Here is a 16,076-nt window from a genome sequence, read left to right as displayed (position 1 = left end):
GCCACATACGCCAAGAAAGGCCCGCCCCGCCCCCTCCACTTTTCCGGTATATGACGATATCCCGCCAACCCCCAATCCGGGACAGAGTCATGACGGAGGCCAAGAGTCAAATATGAAGATTGTCGCTACATCATGTTTTCATGAACCGAGTTACTTGGCATTGGTCCAGGCAACCACGTTGCTCGGATGTAGTCTGTCACATTTAACCTGACATCTCCCCAAAAGACAAATCACTAGATTTTCTACCACCATACCAACACCCACACAGTATGGATCAGACCTACAAGCCTTCGGAATCGGCGCCCGCCGTACGCATCATGGTCCTAGAGACCGACATACCCCACCCAGACACAGTATCTGCCCGCGGCTCCTTCGGCCAGATATTACACACTCACTTCGCCAAAGCCGGGCGCGCCCACCATCCACCTCTAGAGGTAGAGACAGATCAAGTGTTCGTGGTGACCGAAAAGGGTGGCCGAATGCCAACCGTGAATGAGTTCGACCGCTTCGACGGCCTCCTCATTACGGGGAGTGTGTACGACGCCCACGCGAACAACGAATGGATCCTACAGCTGCTAGACCTCCTTAAAACTCTGTGGATCAAGCGCCCCAACTTCCGCTTCGTGGGGGTTTGCTTCGGTCACCAGCTCCTTGCCCGCCTTCTCGGCGGCTCTGTTGCGCCTGCGCCCTCGCAGGATTGGGAACTCGGCCACTGTCGCATCACGCTTACGCCCACTGGCCAGCGTCTCTTCCGTTCGCGCGACAATCACATTCATCTCCACCAGATGCATCAGGATCAGGTCGTCGCACCGCCTACTTCCGCGTCTGCGGGACCTGATATGCTCCCCTCGAACACCGAGGTTGCTTGCTGGGGCCGTAGTGAACATACACCGGTTCAGGGATTGTATATCCGGAACCGACTATTTACTACGCAGGCGCACCTGGCCTTTGACGAGGATATGGTGAAGCGCCAGATTCAGATTAGGGTGGATAGCGGCGGGATCAAAGACCTCGAGCATGCGGATCGGGCGGCTGAGACGGCACATCTAGAGCATGATGGTGTTGAAGTTGCTAAGGCTGTACTGCGGGTGTTTTCAGATGACCATGACGAATGAGCGAGGGACTACTGCAGTACCTTCACCTCTGATACCGCCACATGACCTACTGTTCCTGTTATTCTTTCATGTACATATAGACGTCGTTAATAGCGCCATGTTCACTCATCCTCGTAATTTCAGTATTAGTGTAAAATTTTGAAGGCTAACAATAGATACCCAAATACACTGGCTATGTACATTAAACTTCAATTGTCATGTCAGTAGCTGACAAGCCCCAAATCGCCAGGCCCATTCTCACAGCGACCCGGGAAAATCACATCCTCGATAGATTGCACCCCTGGTTTCCAGACTCTCTGCCAATCTATCGAGGATGCCTGGAATTGCATTGTTCGTGAACCAGCACAGGGAGACGGCTTACTGTTTGGTGGTGAACGAATTCAAGGAAAGACCTCTTCTCTCTGGGGAATCCGACTTGAATATTGATATGCCTTGAAACTCTTTTATAAGATTATGCAATGATGACACTGGTTTTGACTAGTATGTCTAGGAATATATTTTTTTTAATCGTATCGTGAAATGACCCCATATCAAAAAGCTGGAGAAGTCGTATATCTTATTTGGTAGGTTAAAATGAAAGTAGCTGATAACTACACAGCGTCCTGACCTTTAGTGCAGATCATGTTATGCAATGATGATCACCTGGGCAAGTCAGGGTAGGGATGTGCTGATATGCAGTGATCAAAATGCGCCAAGAGATGAACACTGAGACAGCAGATCTTAAGTACCAGGAATCATCCGGTACCTACATATATGTATATTCGAATGTACATGCAAAATGCACAAAGGATGTGCCAAGGAGCTAAGGTGGGGCAAGATCATCTTGATAAGAGATTAAGTAGTGCACTGCCACAGGGGAATTAATTTCTCTCCTTGCATGAAATTCTTTCATCCTAGCCAATTCAACCCATTCACTCTTCATCTCATTCATCATGGAGGAACATCTGCGCCACAGTCTTTCCAACCATCCTCATGCCTTCCAGAGTTTGCATCATAGTCATAGCAACTCACCGTCACACCGGACCGACAGAATGACTCCGCTTTCTATCAATGAAGGTACCACGACCGCACTTGAACACGAACTCACCACCGTCCAGCAACACCGCAGTGGCAGTTCCAGCGATGAAGAAGGTCAACCCCCACCACGTTATACCCCCGAAACCGATCCGTTCCAGCTTGCCTCGAAGCTGAAGACCGAGGATGAGATTCGGCAAATGAAAGCCAATACCTCGCGGAAACGGGATTCTACTGCAAGCAAAAGCCGGAGAGTGGGATCCATAGTGAAAGACACTGCCCGTATTGGAAAGCAGGCGTTTGTCACCAAGAAGCTGCAGGGATTCTACGAGTCCCAAAATGAAAACATCGAGCGCATGCTGAAGCCTGTCGAGGAGCACCGACGTGCCGCCCGCGAGTTGAGCGTCGACAACCGTCTCAAGTACCGCATCGCTGTGTACGGTAGTTTTGCCGCAAATATCATTCTTTCGGTCATTCAGGTGTACGGTGCCGTGTCCTCCGGATCACTCTCTTTGTTCACCACAATGGCCGACGCCGTCTTTGACCCCATGTCCAACCTGACCCTCCTGCTCTGTAACAAGGCCGTCAACCGCGTTGATCAGCGCAAGTTCCCGGCTGGAAAGGCCCGCATTGAGACCGCGGGCAATATCTGCTTCTGCTTCCTTATGACCGCCGTCTCTTTCATCATCATCGCCTTCTCTATTCGCGAATTGACAGTGGGCTCCGAGGAAGATACCCAGTCTTTCCACCTCCCATCCGTTATTGCCGTCGCCGTCGCCTTTGCCACCAAGTTTGGCCTTTTCCTGTACTGCTGGGCCCTGCGCAACCAGGTCTCACAGATCCGCATTCTGTGGGAGGATCACCGCAACGATCTGTTCATCAATGGGTTCGGTATTCTGACCTCTGTCGGTGGTAGTAAACTGCGTTGGTGGATCGATCCCATGGGTGCTATTATTCTGTCCGTGCTGGTCAGTGTGCTGTGGCTGCATTCCGCCTATGGCGAGTTCCAGTTGCTCGTCGGCGTTACTGCCGACACTAAGATGCAGCAGCTCATCACGTATATCTGTATGTTCATTCCCTTCGGTTCTTCTGGGCTCTTGGTCACAGCATTCACTAACATTCCTATCAGCGATGACCCACTCTCCTGTCATCACTGCCATCGACACCGTCCGTGCATACACCTCTGGTCCTCGCCTGTTGGTCGAGGTGGATGTCGTCATGGATGCGGAGGCTTCTCTGCGTGCCACTCACGATGTTGCCGAGGAGCTCCAGATTAAGCTCGAGTCGCTGCCCGATGTTGAGCGTGCTTATGTGCATGTTGACTACGAGACTACTCACAAGCCTGAGCATTCCCTGAAGAAGGAGCTGTAGGGAGTTTGCTTGACACATGAATTGGACCGGTTTGTTTTATTTTGGATAGCGTTAACTTGAAGCCGACTTATTGCTTCAATTTTCTCAAGTGATATTCTATTGAAAATCACATACATAACTTGAAATATCATGTCTTTTTTTATTGTATTTTCTGTTGCCATTTTACTCTTGTAGTCTCTAGGTAGAGTAAGTAGCTGGCGGCCAATGTCGAGTTTGACTGCCTGAGCCATACGACCGCCAAGTGACTAACTTCCTCGAAGTTGTCGAGTCTTATATTCGGGCTAGAAATGCATACTGGCCTGCTATCAACAATAGACATATGAGTCTGCATGGGGTGCTTTGGGTTTCCCGTTGTAAACTCTGTAATGCTCAACTAGGACGTGCCTTCCCTTTCAAGCACCGGGTGCCTTCCCAATCCACCGGGTTCCTTCCCTTTTGGATACCGGGTGTCTTCCCTATAGATCAAAACTCGTCATCCACTCCAGTGTCCCCTATTACCTGCAGCTACCAAAATATAAATACCTGCCCCTTCCCACTTTCTCTCTTCTTTCTTTTCCCTCCTCAACTCCCCACATGGATCTTTGCTGCGGCACAGGTTAGGCTGACACTAGATGGGGCTTCGGCCCTGTCTAAAGGCACGAAGCATGTTGTGGCCGGGACACAGTCCCCCTACAGCCTCTGTGGATACTGACCGTACTTTCTTGGGTTCTCCATCGACCATCGGGAGTTTCGTAGCCCCCACGCCATTGTAGTCCCCTTGCCCCCATTCTGCCCATACCCCAGTTGCACGGGGCCTGTGTGTAACACCTGAGCAAAACTTGCACCTTTACGTGGTGTTCAGGATAAGTAGCCTTTATGGTGAAACCAAGCAAGTCATTATCCAGTACAATAAAGGATTCATTCAAAACATTCATAGTCTGTATCAAGTTCCCTAGTAAATCGGTAAACATTTCCACTATTCATCCTACTCACCATAGACATCCCTTTATAGCTCAACAACCAAAGCAATATTTCCTACGGTTTACTGTCTACACTGCAAATCACACGATAGACTTCATTCCTGAGCATCGGATCTGTATTGTGTGTCATTGTTTTGAGGTGACATTTATGTCCTCATCTAGCGCTGTAAGTACAGATACATCGACATACGAACATTCTATCCCAGTAATGGCACCTGCGTAAACACCACAGTTAATACACGCTGCAAGTCGCCCGACTTCCGTAGTAAATATGTATTCGACTGTTCACACAGATGCTTGTCACCTATACCCTCAGCAGCCTGTACTCGACGATCGAGAGCCTGACACACCTGTTCAGTGGTGATTGACGGAGATTCAAGCTGGGAGTCAAGGTATTCGTCGTGTTTCTTTCCCATTGTGTCAATAATTTGGCCGAGACAATTGAAGACCGGTACCAAGGACAGCTGTAGTTGTAGTTGGGCTGATGATGATTCGGGCCTGTGGGCCCGGATGGTGGAGCGAGAGTTGGTGCCGGCGGAGCTACCGGGACTCGAGACGAAGAGTGGAGCGGATGGGCGGTGGTCTTGTTGGACGGTGGTTTACCATTTCGTCGCGATCGTCCATACACGCAGTTCCGGCCGTTTTGAGCACAGCGGGAACAGCCGTGCTGCTCTTTGGTGCAGCGCACCTTCGATGCTGCACAGGGGTCGCATGAAGTTCGAAATGGAAGTCATTGGGGCTTCCTGGCATTTCTCTGGTTCTAGTGATGCAGTTGCGTCTGCCTCTCTGTGGAGGGAGTCAGAAACATGATCAAGGTGAAGATGGTCTTTCTCAAGTTCTTCGGGCTTCTTTTCTCTTTTGGGGCCAGCAATGGTCTTCAAAAGATTGGAGATAACCCTTCTCGTGAATCAGCCACAGCTTACGTTGATTCGATTGAATCAAATCCAAAATATCAGATCTGGCGAATAGCATCACAGTATAACAATCACCAATCTCCAAGGAGTCGGTGCTTATTAGTCCCGTCACCGCGTTCTTGGCCCCCTTTCCCTTCTTTTCCTATTTGTTCACGCTCTGCGGAGTGCTCCGTTAGACATCGCTCTACTGACTTTCAACGCCTTGAAAGCCTTGGAGCCTCATCTCATGTCGTAGCCATTTGTGTATAAACGAATTCGAGTTGCATCGACTCGGGAATTTAAGCATACAAGAACCACATGGCTTCGGGTTCCCTAACCCAAAGAATCCAAGATATGCAAGATAGGCTACCATTGGATAGACAATAAGAAGCTCGATTCCATGGCATTGTATATGGTCACATCGTTCACAAAAATGAAGAGAAAGTCTACTAATGATCTCATTCTTGAAACCTAGTCCGGTGGTATCAGGCAGAAGACCGTGTAAATGCAAATCCCGCACGAGGACGAAGTGTCTAGGACGAACATAGGGACAGGAAAGTAGGAAGAGAAAGGGGAGACTGAGTCCCATACAATGATGGGAAAAGTACAAAAAAAGGTAATGGTATTGTTTACATCAAAGAACGAGAACAGTGATAATAGAAATCATTCCAGGGGAAAGGAAAAGGAAAAGGAATCTAAGACTGTTCAAAGAGCGCAATGGTGGAGCAGTAGTTGCTCTTATTTGGTTTTCCAGGGACCAGAGCCTTGCCGTTGGATGAGGTAACCATGTTGACAGCGGCCTTGGTGCTGAGACCGTACAGCTTGACATCCGAACAGTCGACCTCGACCATGTTCTGCTGGCAGTCCTCAGAGTTGAGGCAGGATTGGGCATAATTCTCAAAGAAGCTGTAGAGACCGGCACCGTAGACGAAGACGTCGGAGGATTCGAGAACACGCAGACCCCAGGCCTTGCGACAGGAGTTTGTCTTGCAGTCTGAAAATTCGGGGTCGTTCCAGGATTTTTGCGCGGTGAAGGGAGTCAGCGAGTTAGGGTTGGACTGGTAGTACGGAGTCTCGGTTTGGATCAGGCCCATGAAGACGTTCTTGGCACTGGAAACCTGGTAGTTGTATAGCTGGTGGTGCTCCGAGGCGGTACCCCACAGCCAGACGGGGTTTTGCGACTCGATGAGTACACCGCGGCCGGTGTACACATTGATCTGGTTGTGATCCTTGAGATCCAGCTCGTGATCGGCGGTCCAGAACCAAGTGTTCTCGAGGTACGCGCTACCCTTTTTGGTGATATGCAGGAGCATGAAGGCGGCCATGCACTCCTTCTTGGGGGTGGTCTTCTCCTTGGGGGTCTTGGGGCAAGAGTCACTCTGCAGCTCAGTACCAGCGGCGCCGCCGATGCGGAAGTGAACATCCCACATACCAGCAGAACCCTGGGAAGAACCAGCAACGTTCCACTCCATGAGGATAGCACCAGCCGCGGGACCCTTGGTGGTGATGATGAGGTCGCTCATCTCGACAGAGCCAGTGTCACCCTTTTGGCCGACTTGGAAGACAGGAACAGGTTTATCTTGGTTGGCGAACTTGGGGCCATGTGCCATGAGCATGGGCCAGATCTCACCAGTGATCTTGATATCCTTGGGAACCTTGATGGTGGAGGTAATGACATAGGCACCGTGATCAAAGTAGATAACCTGACCATCCTTGTAGCTGTCGAAGATTTTTTGGATGGCCGCAGTGTCGTCAGTGACTCCGTCACCCTTGGCGCCAGCCGACTTAACGCTGATAAAGGAGGAGGCTGCAAGTTTCTCGTACAGAGGCTTGGAGCGTTCGAAGATAGCGCCACCCTTGAGCAGACTAGCAGGTTTGGAAGCAGTCTTCACAGTGCTTTGTGTACGGGCAGAGGTAACGGCGTGCGCGGCGCCGCAAGTGCCAGTGCTGCTATCACTACCAGACTCGGGGCCCTGACTGACTTCGGAGCCGCTGCCAGTACTCTGAGCAGACGCAGCAGTAGATGTGACCGGTACAGCAGGTTGGTGGGCAGAGACCACACTAGAGGACGAAGAATGAGCAGAGATGGCGGAATTGACAGGGCCCTCACTGGAAGGGGCAGCTGCGGGAGTGGGATCGGGGACCTGGGCGGGCGAAGAAGGCTTAGGGGAGCGATCGGTATCGCTGCTGGTACCGGCACCCGGAGCGGGCGAGGGAGCGGCAGCTGATCCAGCTGATGCAGTCTTTGCAGGAGCAGGGACATCGCCACCCGCAAGGCTGGCGCTGGGAAGGCCGTGGGAAGCACCACAGACTTGAACGGTCTCCGTAACGGTCTCGACAACGGTGACCACCTCAGGCTGAGCCTCGCTGGCACGCTTGTTGATAGTCTTCGACGGGGTGTAAGTGTTACCCTGGACCCAGTTGTCGACGACAGAGCCACCTGCCAGGATGGTGTTGCCACTGATACCAGCCACAGCAACCTTGGAGCCAGAGAAGTCCACGTTATCCAAAATGAGATCACCACCGCCAACGGGGATGCTCTTCTGCGTCCATGCAGTCACGATACCAGTGGGGGTGTTGGTGAGCTTGCTGTCCAGCATCAAGACAGAGCCAACAGTCTGATTGGAAGGCGAGGTGGACATATTCAGACCAACCTCGCAGTTATTGATCTTGACCGACTTGAAAGTCCACGCCCAGTTCCAGTTCATGTAGATGGCAGTCTGGCAGTCGTTGAACACCAAGTTACGGGTAGTGAACTGTTGGTTACCGAGGAACATGCCGTAGTTACCGCCGTTGAAAGTCAAGTCGGACATGAAACCCCCGGATCCGTTGTCCATGAAGATACCCTGCTGCTTGTTGGCTTGACCACCACCCTTGACCATCTCAAAGCGGATGTTTTGCAAGCTCGTGGCCTGGCCGACCTGCCAGTGGATACCAGCACCGGAGCCAGCGGGCATGCTCTTCAGGTCAATGACCAAGTTACGAATGGCGCGGAAGAAGTTGTTCTGGTTAGTGAACCAATTGTCGCCGTTGTCCTCGTAGGGATCAGAGTCAATCACAGCCATACCGGCGAACTTGGGGGAGGCCTTGATGATGGGCAGTTCGACAGCATCACCGACAATCTGGGTATAGTAGTACTGGGTGATGGGCTTGGAGACAACGTAGGTACCAGGTGGGAAGTAGACGATCGCAGGAGTGGTGGTAGAGGAATCACAGCCCTTGCCACAGCGACCTCCAGAAGACATAGCCTTGTTGATAGCGGCTGTGTCGTCGGTGGAGCCATCACCTATGATATAGTCAGCAAGTTGTCCGAGGGTATCGAGTTTGGACGAATAGCTGACCCTTGGCACCATAGTCCTTTACATTTCGGAAGATCTTGTAATCAGGCGTCTTAGCGAAGGGGATGATACCCTGACGCTCAATGTTGGCGACCCAATAGCTCGAGGCAGATGTCTTTTCGGTTGTCGCCAACACGTTGGTGACTGGTACAGCTGCGACCAAAGACGCTGGCAACCCGAGCAAAAGGATGATATGGGCGACGAAGATCGCGATAGAAGTCTGTAGAACGGCCATGATGAAAATGGATAACACTGAACCAGCAGCGTACAAACTCAAAAAGGACTAAAGAATGAAGATAGTTCAGCAAGTGCAGAAATGGAAATAAAAATCGAGTCCAGCGCTTGACCAGCAGCGATATGCAGAGAAGATTTAAAGAGTCAATCTTCAGATGCACTTTCCCAAAGAAAGAAAAAAACAATAGTCGAAACAAAGAGAAGAGGAAAAGGAAAACAAAAGGATAGGAAATAAGACACAATTGAGAGATGGGAATCATACCTATTAAGAAATAGGCGTTTGCACACTTCCCCTTTAACCAACCACGCACACTACAGCCCTGCAGTTCACCAACCCACCAATTAGGTACCCGAAGCTGGCAACCCTGAAGCTTGAAACGTGATAGTCCGGAGTTGAAACGCTGAAGGAGATCGGTGTTGCAGATTGACCCTAATTAGCGCCGGACAATGTTTCGAATTTGCCTTGGGCGATAGGCTTTCAATTCTGTGTAGAAACAGCACAGTTGAAACAGAGTACGGGTCTACGCGCTATATAAATTTCATCCTTAAAAAGGGTATGCTGGATCATCCATTCCAGTCAGTTGGGATACTGTTAGGGAGCATTGCAAACGCGTATCACTAGGCCCTTGGGTGGGTCCCCTTTGCAATAGTATACAATTCAATAGTGCCGATGATAGCTCGCGATTCCCTAGATTTGTCATGTTTGTAGATCGCGAGTTTCTTGCTTTAAACCCCATGTCTGTGTACTGTACTACGCATGTAGCACAAACTCGACGTGTCGAGTCCATGTGTATAGCCCAATATAGAGTGTGCCAAGGTCAGTGGCGTTGTTATGGATGAACATTCCGGAGGGGTTTGAAGGATTCTTAATGACGGAGGATAAGAAGTCAAAATTGTAACACGACCACGTCGCTGTGGAATTCTCCAACTTAAGGGTTAAAGAGAGAAAAGGAAAAAGTGTCAAGGCCAAGCTTTGTCCCCTTACCCAGCCCCCTGAAGAAACCTGAAGAGACCTGAGCAGACCTCGGGATTGGCTTCCCTTGTCGCGCGTCTTATTACCCCTAGAGAGGGATTATAGGTCTTTGAAGCTTAGGTGGCGATGTTGCCCTTTTGACTGATCCAGGGTCCAAAAATAACCCCTGCAAGCGCCCGGTCAACTCAGGCAATATGTTGCCTGTGCAATGCCCCGACGCAGAGCCTCATGTACACTGTACAGTATCCAACTTCGGTTTGTATGAGCAAGGCTACGTTTAAATTGTCTAAATTTTCTACTTCAAAATTTTATACGCCACGCGTCCATAGTGGACACGGTACGGACCGTGCTCTGGAACAGATGGCGCTATGATGTGGCGTCCAAATCCAGCGCATCAATACCTAGTCCTAGGTACGAATCATACGGTGGAGAACACGCGCTAGCCTACGCATTCCCTCGGTCAAGTGTCGTGGCTCTTCCCACGCAAAACACAAACGTAGATGATCCGTAAACCTCTCATCAGTCACCTGAGGGTCCGGGACCTGGAACAGATCACCCGCACACAAACGCAGATTTGCTTCGCTCTGAGCTCGCTGAACTACGTCGGCAGCGAGTAACGGCGCCGGGAGACCAATCCACATGAAATATCCACCGGCTGCGGTGGCAGGTGCTGGGACTGTGACGCCCAGTGGGACGAGATACTCCTGGATTGCCGATAACAAGGTGTGATAGCGCTCGGCGTATTTCGGTTGAAGGACGCCGCGGATGTGGTCTTGGATGATGCCTGTGGGAAACAGCTGGTCAATGATAGCGGCGCAAAGATGGGAAGGAGCGCCGCCCGAACGGGAAGAGCCTCTGTAAGCAATATCGGGTTAGTATGCGATTCGGTATCCGAGAAAGAAAAAAATAAAGGGTGGTCAGTCAAGTCATCCCAGTGCCCCGTACGTTTGTGATAATCCATAGGCAACCTTTTCCGACGCTTCCGCCCAGCCGGTGCGGGCCCCAGGGCCGATCAGCTTGCTGAAACTGCCGTTGCTTAGTGCGTGTCCCCATTCATCCTGTGGACCACCGTCCAAACAACGGTCCACGTCAACAATGCGCGGAACACATGCGCGGTCGCCGAAATTCTTCTCCCCTTCCTTAGGCGACCACTGAAGGAAATCGTACACATCATCCGTAACGATCAGCGCATCGTACTGACGGGCGAGGCGAACGAGAGCTTCGCGTCTACGCAGCGACATAATCTTCCCCGAGGGATTCGCAAACGTCGGCACGGCGTAGATAATATGCTTGTAGATTTTGCGCCAGGGCCTGGGCGGTTTCATTTTCTGCAGGGAAAGAGGGGCAATGTCAGTCCCGGACTCAATAAACGATGGCACAGTGGCATGGCACGGTGACGGTCATATCAGCTCAAACTGCTTATGGGCCTAGGATTATCTTACTGGCTCAGTATTCCCAGCGCGAAGGGCGATATCTTCCGCAGCGCGCAATCCGCTCTCCAGCACCGCTATGTCGACCCCCTCGTCATCTTCGGGGATTCCACGTAGGCGCCCGGCAAAGCCGGCGTCTTCCATAACTCGGGCAGCCAGGTGATATGTCGGTGCGATCATCCATACATTCCGCGTGTAGACCGGGTCTGTAAAGGTTTGCAGCACGCAGGCTAGGTTTTGACTGGCACCGCCGGTGATGCAGATGCGCTGCGATGAGACGGGCTCGCGCGGCTGATAGAAATTGCTTAGCCATGCGGCTATGTGTATGCGCAGTGGCTCGTATCCTTCATCGGGGCCGTAGAGTAGGGCTGGGTTTGCGATTGAGGGATTGGATAGTACGGCTGTGGCGGAGTGGCGGAGGTTGGGCGCGGGGAGGAGCGCGGGGTTGGGCCAACCGATTTGGAGGTCAATGGGCTGGTCGGGGGAAACGGTGAGGGTCATGGCGAGGATATCAATATATAAATATCAGATGCTTATGTACAGGCTGAAAATAGGTTAATACTTAAGAGCTTGGTCTAAGTTAAGATGTGGCGAGGTGGGCACCGAACGCATCCGAGATCGGGAACTGAATGGTTCAGGGGGTCAACACAGGTACAACACGAGATTTGGTTATATTGAGCGATCTATACATACATGTCGTACTCCGTATAGACATTGGAGTTCTATGGAGTATACATTTGTATTAAGTCAACCTTGGGATATATATATCGAGACATGTCATACACAACCTTGATACCAGGTATTGTATCCCCGACTGATCGTGTTTTGTATACGAACTATGGGGGATCGGAAATGCGTATGGGAAGTTAATTTCTACTTCCTATGTATGTAGCAATATCCTTTCCAAGATTTCCTCTACTCCGTACAAAGGAACTGTATATAAATGATGCCTAATAAGTATTTGAATGGGTCCACATCCAAGACATGCACAGGGAACTTACAAGGTTCTTACATGTAGTTCTATTATTGGCATCGCTCCTATTTTTTTTCGTATTATATATCAATGTATTGTAATATATTGAATAAAATCGAGGCTCCGATATTATTTATTTTTAAGTTAACTCCCCCCCCCCCTAATTCTCTTCGATTTTTTTTTTGCTCAGCTTAGCTTCTCTCATTCCCTGGCTGTGAGGTCAGACAAAATTTCCCTGTCATTCTTCCAATCCCTCCTGCCGATCCATTCCGCCCCCTAAACCTCCCCTCACCTGATTCCCATGCGGGATTGACCTTCTCTACCGGGTCTTCCCAACTTATCCTCACAACATATTTATCACCATGTTGTCAGCTCCCGTTAAGTCGGCGAAGCGGATCTCATCACTGTTTTCGTTGGGATCCAAAGATCGGGACTCATCCTCAACCGTGTCTTCGCCAGTTTTGAACTCAGAAAACATTGACAGCCGACGCCGGAGTAACTCAAAACCCACTCGCCATGTCTCGACCCCCAATCCGACCTTCTCTTCGGAGCCCCGAACCATGCCCGATAGGCTCGATATGGAGAGCCTACCTCCGCCACCGTCACTGCTGGCGGTGAACCAAGATTTGGCCAACAGCGCCCCCAGTTCGCCCGTTGGCCGGCCGCAGAGCAGAGGTCGTGATATGAGCAGGCCCTCCAGCTCCGCAGGGTTAGCTATCCCTGGATCGACTCCGGATTCTCGCCCCAGCACACCGTCGAAGCGCAGAAGTTGGATGCCGGGTCGTTCGCGCGCCAGCTCAATCGATAAGCGACCAACACCCATGCTGCCGGCTGCTTGGATCGCAGGGCTGGACCAGAAGGTTGTTTATGATCTGACGCCATTGTCCAGAGGAGAGCAGGTATGCATACAACGAAGTTTCGTGTTAAGGTGCTTTTGAAGTTAATCGTTTTTTTTGTTACTTTCAGATCCAGGAACTATGGAACGAACAAGGTGACACCTATGTGTATATGTTCCCCCAGAATACCGGACGCGCCCCGTCATTCAAGGTCGATTCCACCATATTTGCCGAATCCCCCTCTCTCACCTATCTTGCCCGCGGCACCGATGGCAAGAGCGGCCTCGAGCAGCCAACCCGAACATTATCACTCAACCCAATGTCTCCGCCTATGTCGCCGCTGGACCGTCAGCCCGAAAACGACATTGATAACGACAGTGCGGGAAGCCAAAGAATGGCATTTGAAGATGCACCCGAAGAAGTGCAGGAACTCCATCTCTATCTCCCCATTCCGCTAAACTGCGATGTGTCCAACCCCCAAGCGAGACTCACTCCAGATGACATCGAGACTCTTCTTTTGTTCCGCAACCTTTTCGCATTCCTGCTCGGCCAGTCTTTGATTGCCTCACCTAAATCATCTACTCTTTTCTCTATTTTCATGGATGTGGCGGTCCTTCTGGCCCGTTTCGAATTCTCCAACTTGGACGCGTCCAACTTCGGTGAGACTGCTACCTCCAGTTTCAGCAACTACTGTGAAGAATTGCGCCTTGCAGATGTCCGTCGAAGCAGGGAGAAGACGATCGAGGCCATCGTCTTGGGTGAACGTCTGCGCTACTATCCGCTGTATGTCGAGGGCTTTGTCCATGGTGTTGGAAAGCTCGATGAGCTTAAGCAACTGCGGAGCCCTAAATATACCTTCATTCACCCTATCACGCAGAAACGCATGGAGCGCGCGTTCATTGATCTCGACACCCGTCTGCGCGGTCTTTACGGCAAGCTCGAAGATTTCGATTTCCCCTCTGTATTCTCGGGTATCGCCAACTCGACTACGTCGGAGGAAAGCAAGGTGGTGCGCTTCAAGAACTGGAAGACGGGATTCCAGGAATTCCGCCGCTTTACGATCCAGTACTACCGACAGAAGTACGGCTCGTGGCCGCCCAAGGCTCGGTCGAAGAAGAACGAATTCGAGGAGAACGGACTCAATCGTCTTCTCCTCTTGGATTTGTATCACGACTTCACTGACCTATACGATCTGATGGTGGACCGCACGTCCCTGACGACGCGTACAATTGATATCTCGGGTGCAGGCAGCGAGTCAATAGATTCTTCTGATCCAAAGCAGATGACCGTTCGTGCTTTGCGACAGGTTCTCTCCGAGTATGACCGCAGCACACCACCAGTGCTTCCTCCCATTCCGTTCGATATTCCCCAGATGCCGTCCCTGCAGCCGTTGCATCGGAAACCGCTCGACGCCAAGAAGGAGGCCAAGCAGAGCGGCAAAAAGCTCAAGGACTCCGACATCAACGCTGTCCTAATGGGATCCTATACTCGAGAGGCTATGCGGCCCACTCCTTTTATCGAGAGCTTCATGCAATTCGAGCGTCGCTCCGCGCACGGCAAGAATGTGAATGACATTACTGACCTCCGATGTGGCCAGTGGATCTTCCTATACGCCGTTATCCAAGCCCTCCCCATGCTGGTGGTGGATGTCCCTGATGTCCACTTCAACGATGGCGTGGAGTATTTCCTCTGCATTGCCCCACGTGGCGGTGCTCCCTGGATTCACAACGACACCAAGACTGCTCGCAGCTGGTTCGGAGTTGCAGGTGGTGCTGGTGTTGTTAGCTTGCCATCTGATGTAGTCATCAACGGAGTGGAAGGTGTATACCGCCGCAGTCATTGCTGGCAAGTCGCCGAGCAGTGGGCCGAGGCGGGTGCTCTTCTTGATCCACCTATGGTGGAAGACGCTACATATGACGACGAGGAGTCCTCTATATCATCACCTTACCCGGGTCATCAATCGTCGGCTGGATCTTCTTCCGAACCTTACCCGAACCCTATGATGGTTCCCGGTGGGCTCACCCCGCCTCCTCCAGCCATTCCACGAACCCGTTCGCCTGCCGCTGCCCAGCGATCTGAGCATCGCCACTCATTCTACCCTGGATTGGAAGCTTTGCCCCTTCCTGCGGGAATTGCTCCCATCGAGCCCCCCACACGTCCGATTAGTCGATTCAACCCGAACATGAGTTTCGACGATATTCTCAAGGAAGTTCCGAAGAAGGACAAGAAGAAGCACTAAATACCATCGCCTTGTGTCTTTTCTTTAGGATTAGATTCCATGGCACTACGATACGGCTTGCATATTCAGAATACAAACTTGTTTTGTGACTCTGACTTTCCATACTCTTGACCGTTTCATTTTTCTGTTGATAGGCGCATTGTGTGACGAATTACTGGGCTGGACCGGTGCACAGGGAAGCGAAAACAAAAAGTAAGAACTTTTAATTCATGGGGCATGGAGAAGTACATCATAATTATCAGCATATCGGCATGAACATGTCCGGAGGAGGGGCTTTTCTTTTTTTCACCTTGTCATTTTAATTTTTCTGCTTTCTCTTCGGATTCCCCTGTAGTTTTGAGGATAGAAACATAGATTCTAATAACTGTACATTTCAGTAGTTTCCTTTGCGTAGAGTGTGTTCATAGTAGCCCATTGAGTTGTCCCGGATCCATGGTTCCGACTGGAGTTACCACGTTCTTAATTGTTTACTCTATAATTGAGCCTCTGGACCTTCCATCACATATAGATTTATCTGCACTTTTGCTCCGTACACAAAAGTCCTCTCTTTCAAAATATCTAATCAAGTCGTGAAAACCATGCATGTGCCGAGGCCAAACCCACTAAAGCAGGAAATACGAGAGGGATCAGCCACACAGCCTCTTTTTCCTTGATCGCCGTCGGTTACAGAATCCCCATGGGATTTTGAGCTAATGAAAGGA

The 16,076-nt window shown here is 50.9% G+C and overlaps 6 protein-coding genes across 6 annotated transcripts; 3 read left to right on the top strand and 3 right to left on the bottom strand.

The window, feature by feature from the left end:
- Positions 1-269: 269 nt before the first annotated feature.
- Positions 270-1,115, top strand: N7447_000100 (type 1 glutamine amidotransferase; the record flags this gene model as incomplete). Its single annotated transcript, XM_057224376.1, has 1 exon — positions 270-1,115. The coding sequence occupies one exon, from the start codon at positions 270-272 to the stop codon at positions 1,113-1,115; it is 846 nt and encodes a 281-aa protein (XP_057088392.1).
- Positions 1,116-2,047: 932 nt separating this feature from the next.
- On the top strand, positions 2,048-3,500 carry N7447_000099 (cation diffusion facilitator family transporter; the record flags this gene model as incomplete). Its single annotated transcript, XM_057224375.1, has 2 exons — positions 2,048-3,194; positions 3,259-3,500. 2 exons carry the CDS (start codon positions 2,048-2,050, stop codon positions 3,498-3,500), a joined length of 1,389 nt encoding a protein of 462 aa, XP_057088391.1.
- A 1,499-nt stretch (positions 3,501-4,999) lies between these two features.
- N7447_000098 (Ribosomal protein L10e/L16) lies at positions 5,000-5,209 on the bottom strand (the record flags this gene model as incomplete). The annotated part of the gene is made up of 1 exon (XM_057224374.1): positions 5,000-5,209. One exon carries the CDS (start codon positions 5,207-5,209, stop codon positions 5,000-5,002), a length of 210 nt encoding a protein of 69 aa, XP_057088390.1.
- An 838-nt stretch (positions 5,210-6,047) lies between these two features.
- N7447_000097 (glycoside hydrolase family 55 protein) lies at positions 6,048-8,925 on the bottom strand (the record flags this gene model as incomplete). The annotated part of the gene is made up of 2 exons (XM_057224373.1): positions 6,048-8,638; positions 8,694-8,925. The coding sequence occupies 2 exons, from the start codon at positions 8,923-8,925 to the stop codon at positions 6,048-6,050; spliced, it is 2,823 nt and encodes a 940-aa protein (XP_057088389.1).
- Positions 8,926-10,304: 1,379 nt separating this feature from the next.
- On the bottom strand, positions 10,305-11,828 carry N7447_000096 (aminotransferase-like domain-containing protein; the record flags this gene model as incomplete). Its single annotated transcript, XM_057224372.1, has 3 exons — positions 10,305-10,752; positions 10,843-11,225; positions 11,340-11,828. The coding sequence occupies 3 exons, from the start codon at positions 11,826-11,828 to the stop codon at positions 10,305-10,307; spliced, it is 1,320 nt and encodes a 439-aa protein (XP_057088388.1).
- Positions 11,829-12,662: 834 nt separating this feature from the next.
- Positions 12,663-15,375, top strand: N7447_000095 (uncharacterized protein; the record flags this gene model as incomplete). Its single annotated transcript, XM_057224371.1, has 2 exons — positions 12,663-13,199; positions 13,267-15,375. 2 exons carry the CDS (start codon positions 12,663-12,665, stop codon positions 15,373-15,375), a joined length of 2,646 nt encoding a protein of 881 aa, XP_057088387.1.
- Between the last annotated feature and the right edge of the window lie 701 nt (positions 15,376-16,076).

Source organism: Penicillium robsamsonii (assembly GCF_028829455.1).
Source record: "Penicillium robsamsonii strain IBT 29466 chromosome Unknown utg000001l_segment0_segment0, whole genome shotgun sequence".
Classification (NCBI taxonomy): Eukaryota; Fungi; Ascomycota; class Eurotiomycetes; order Eurotiales; family Aspergillaceae; genus Penicillium; species Penicillium robsamsonii.
The sequence above is the reverse complement of the archived record's forward strand: the minus strand, read 5'-3'. Positions and strand labels throughout refer to the sequence as shown.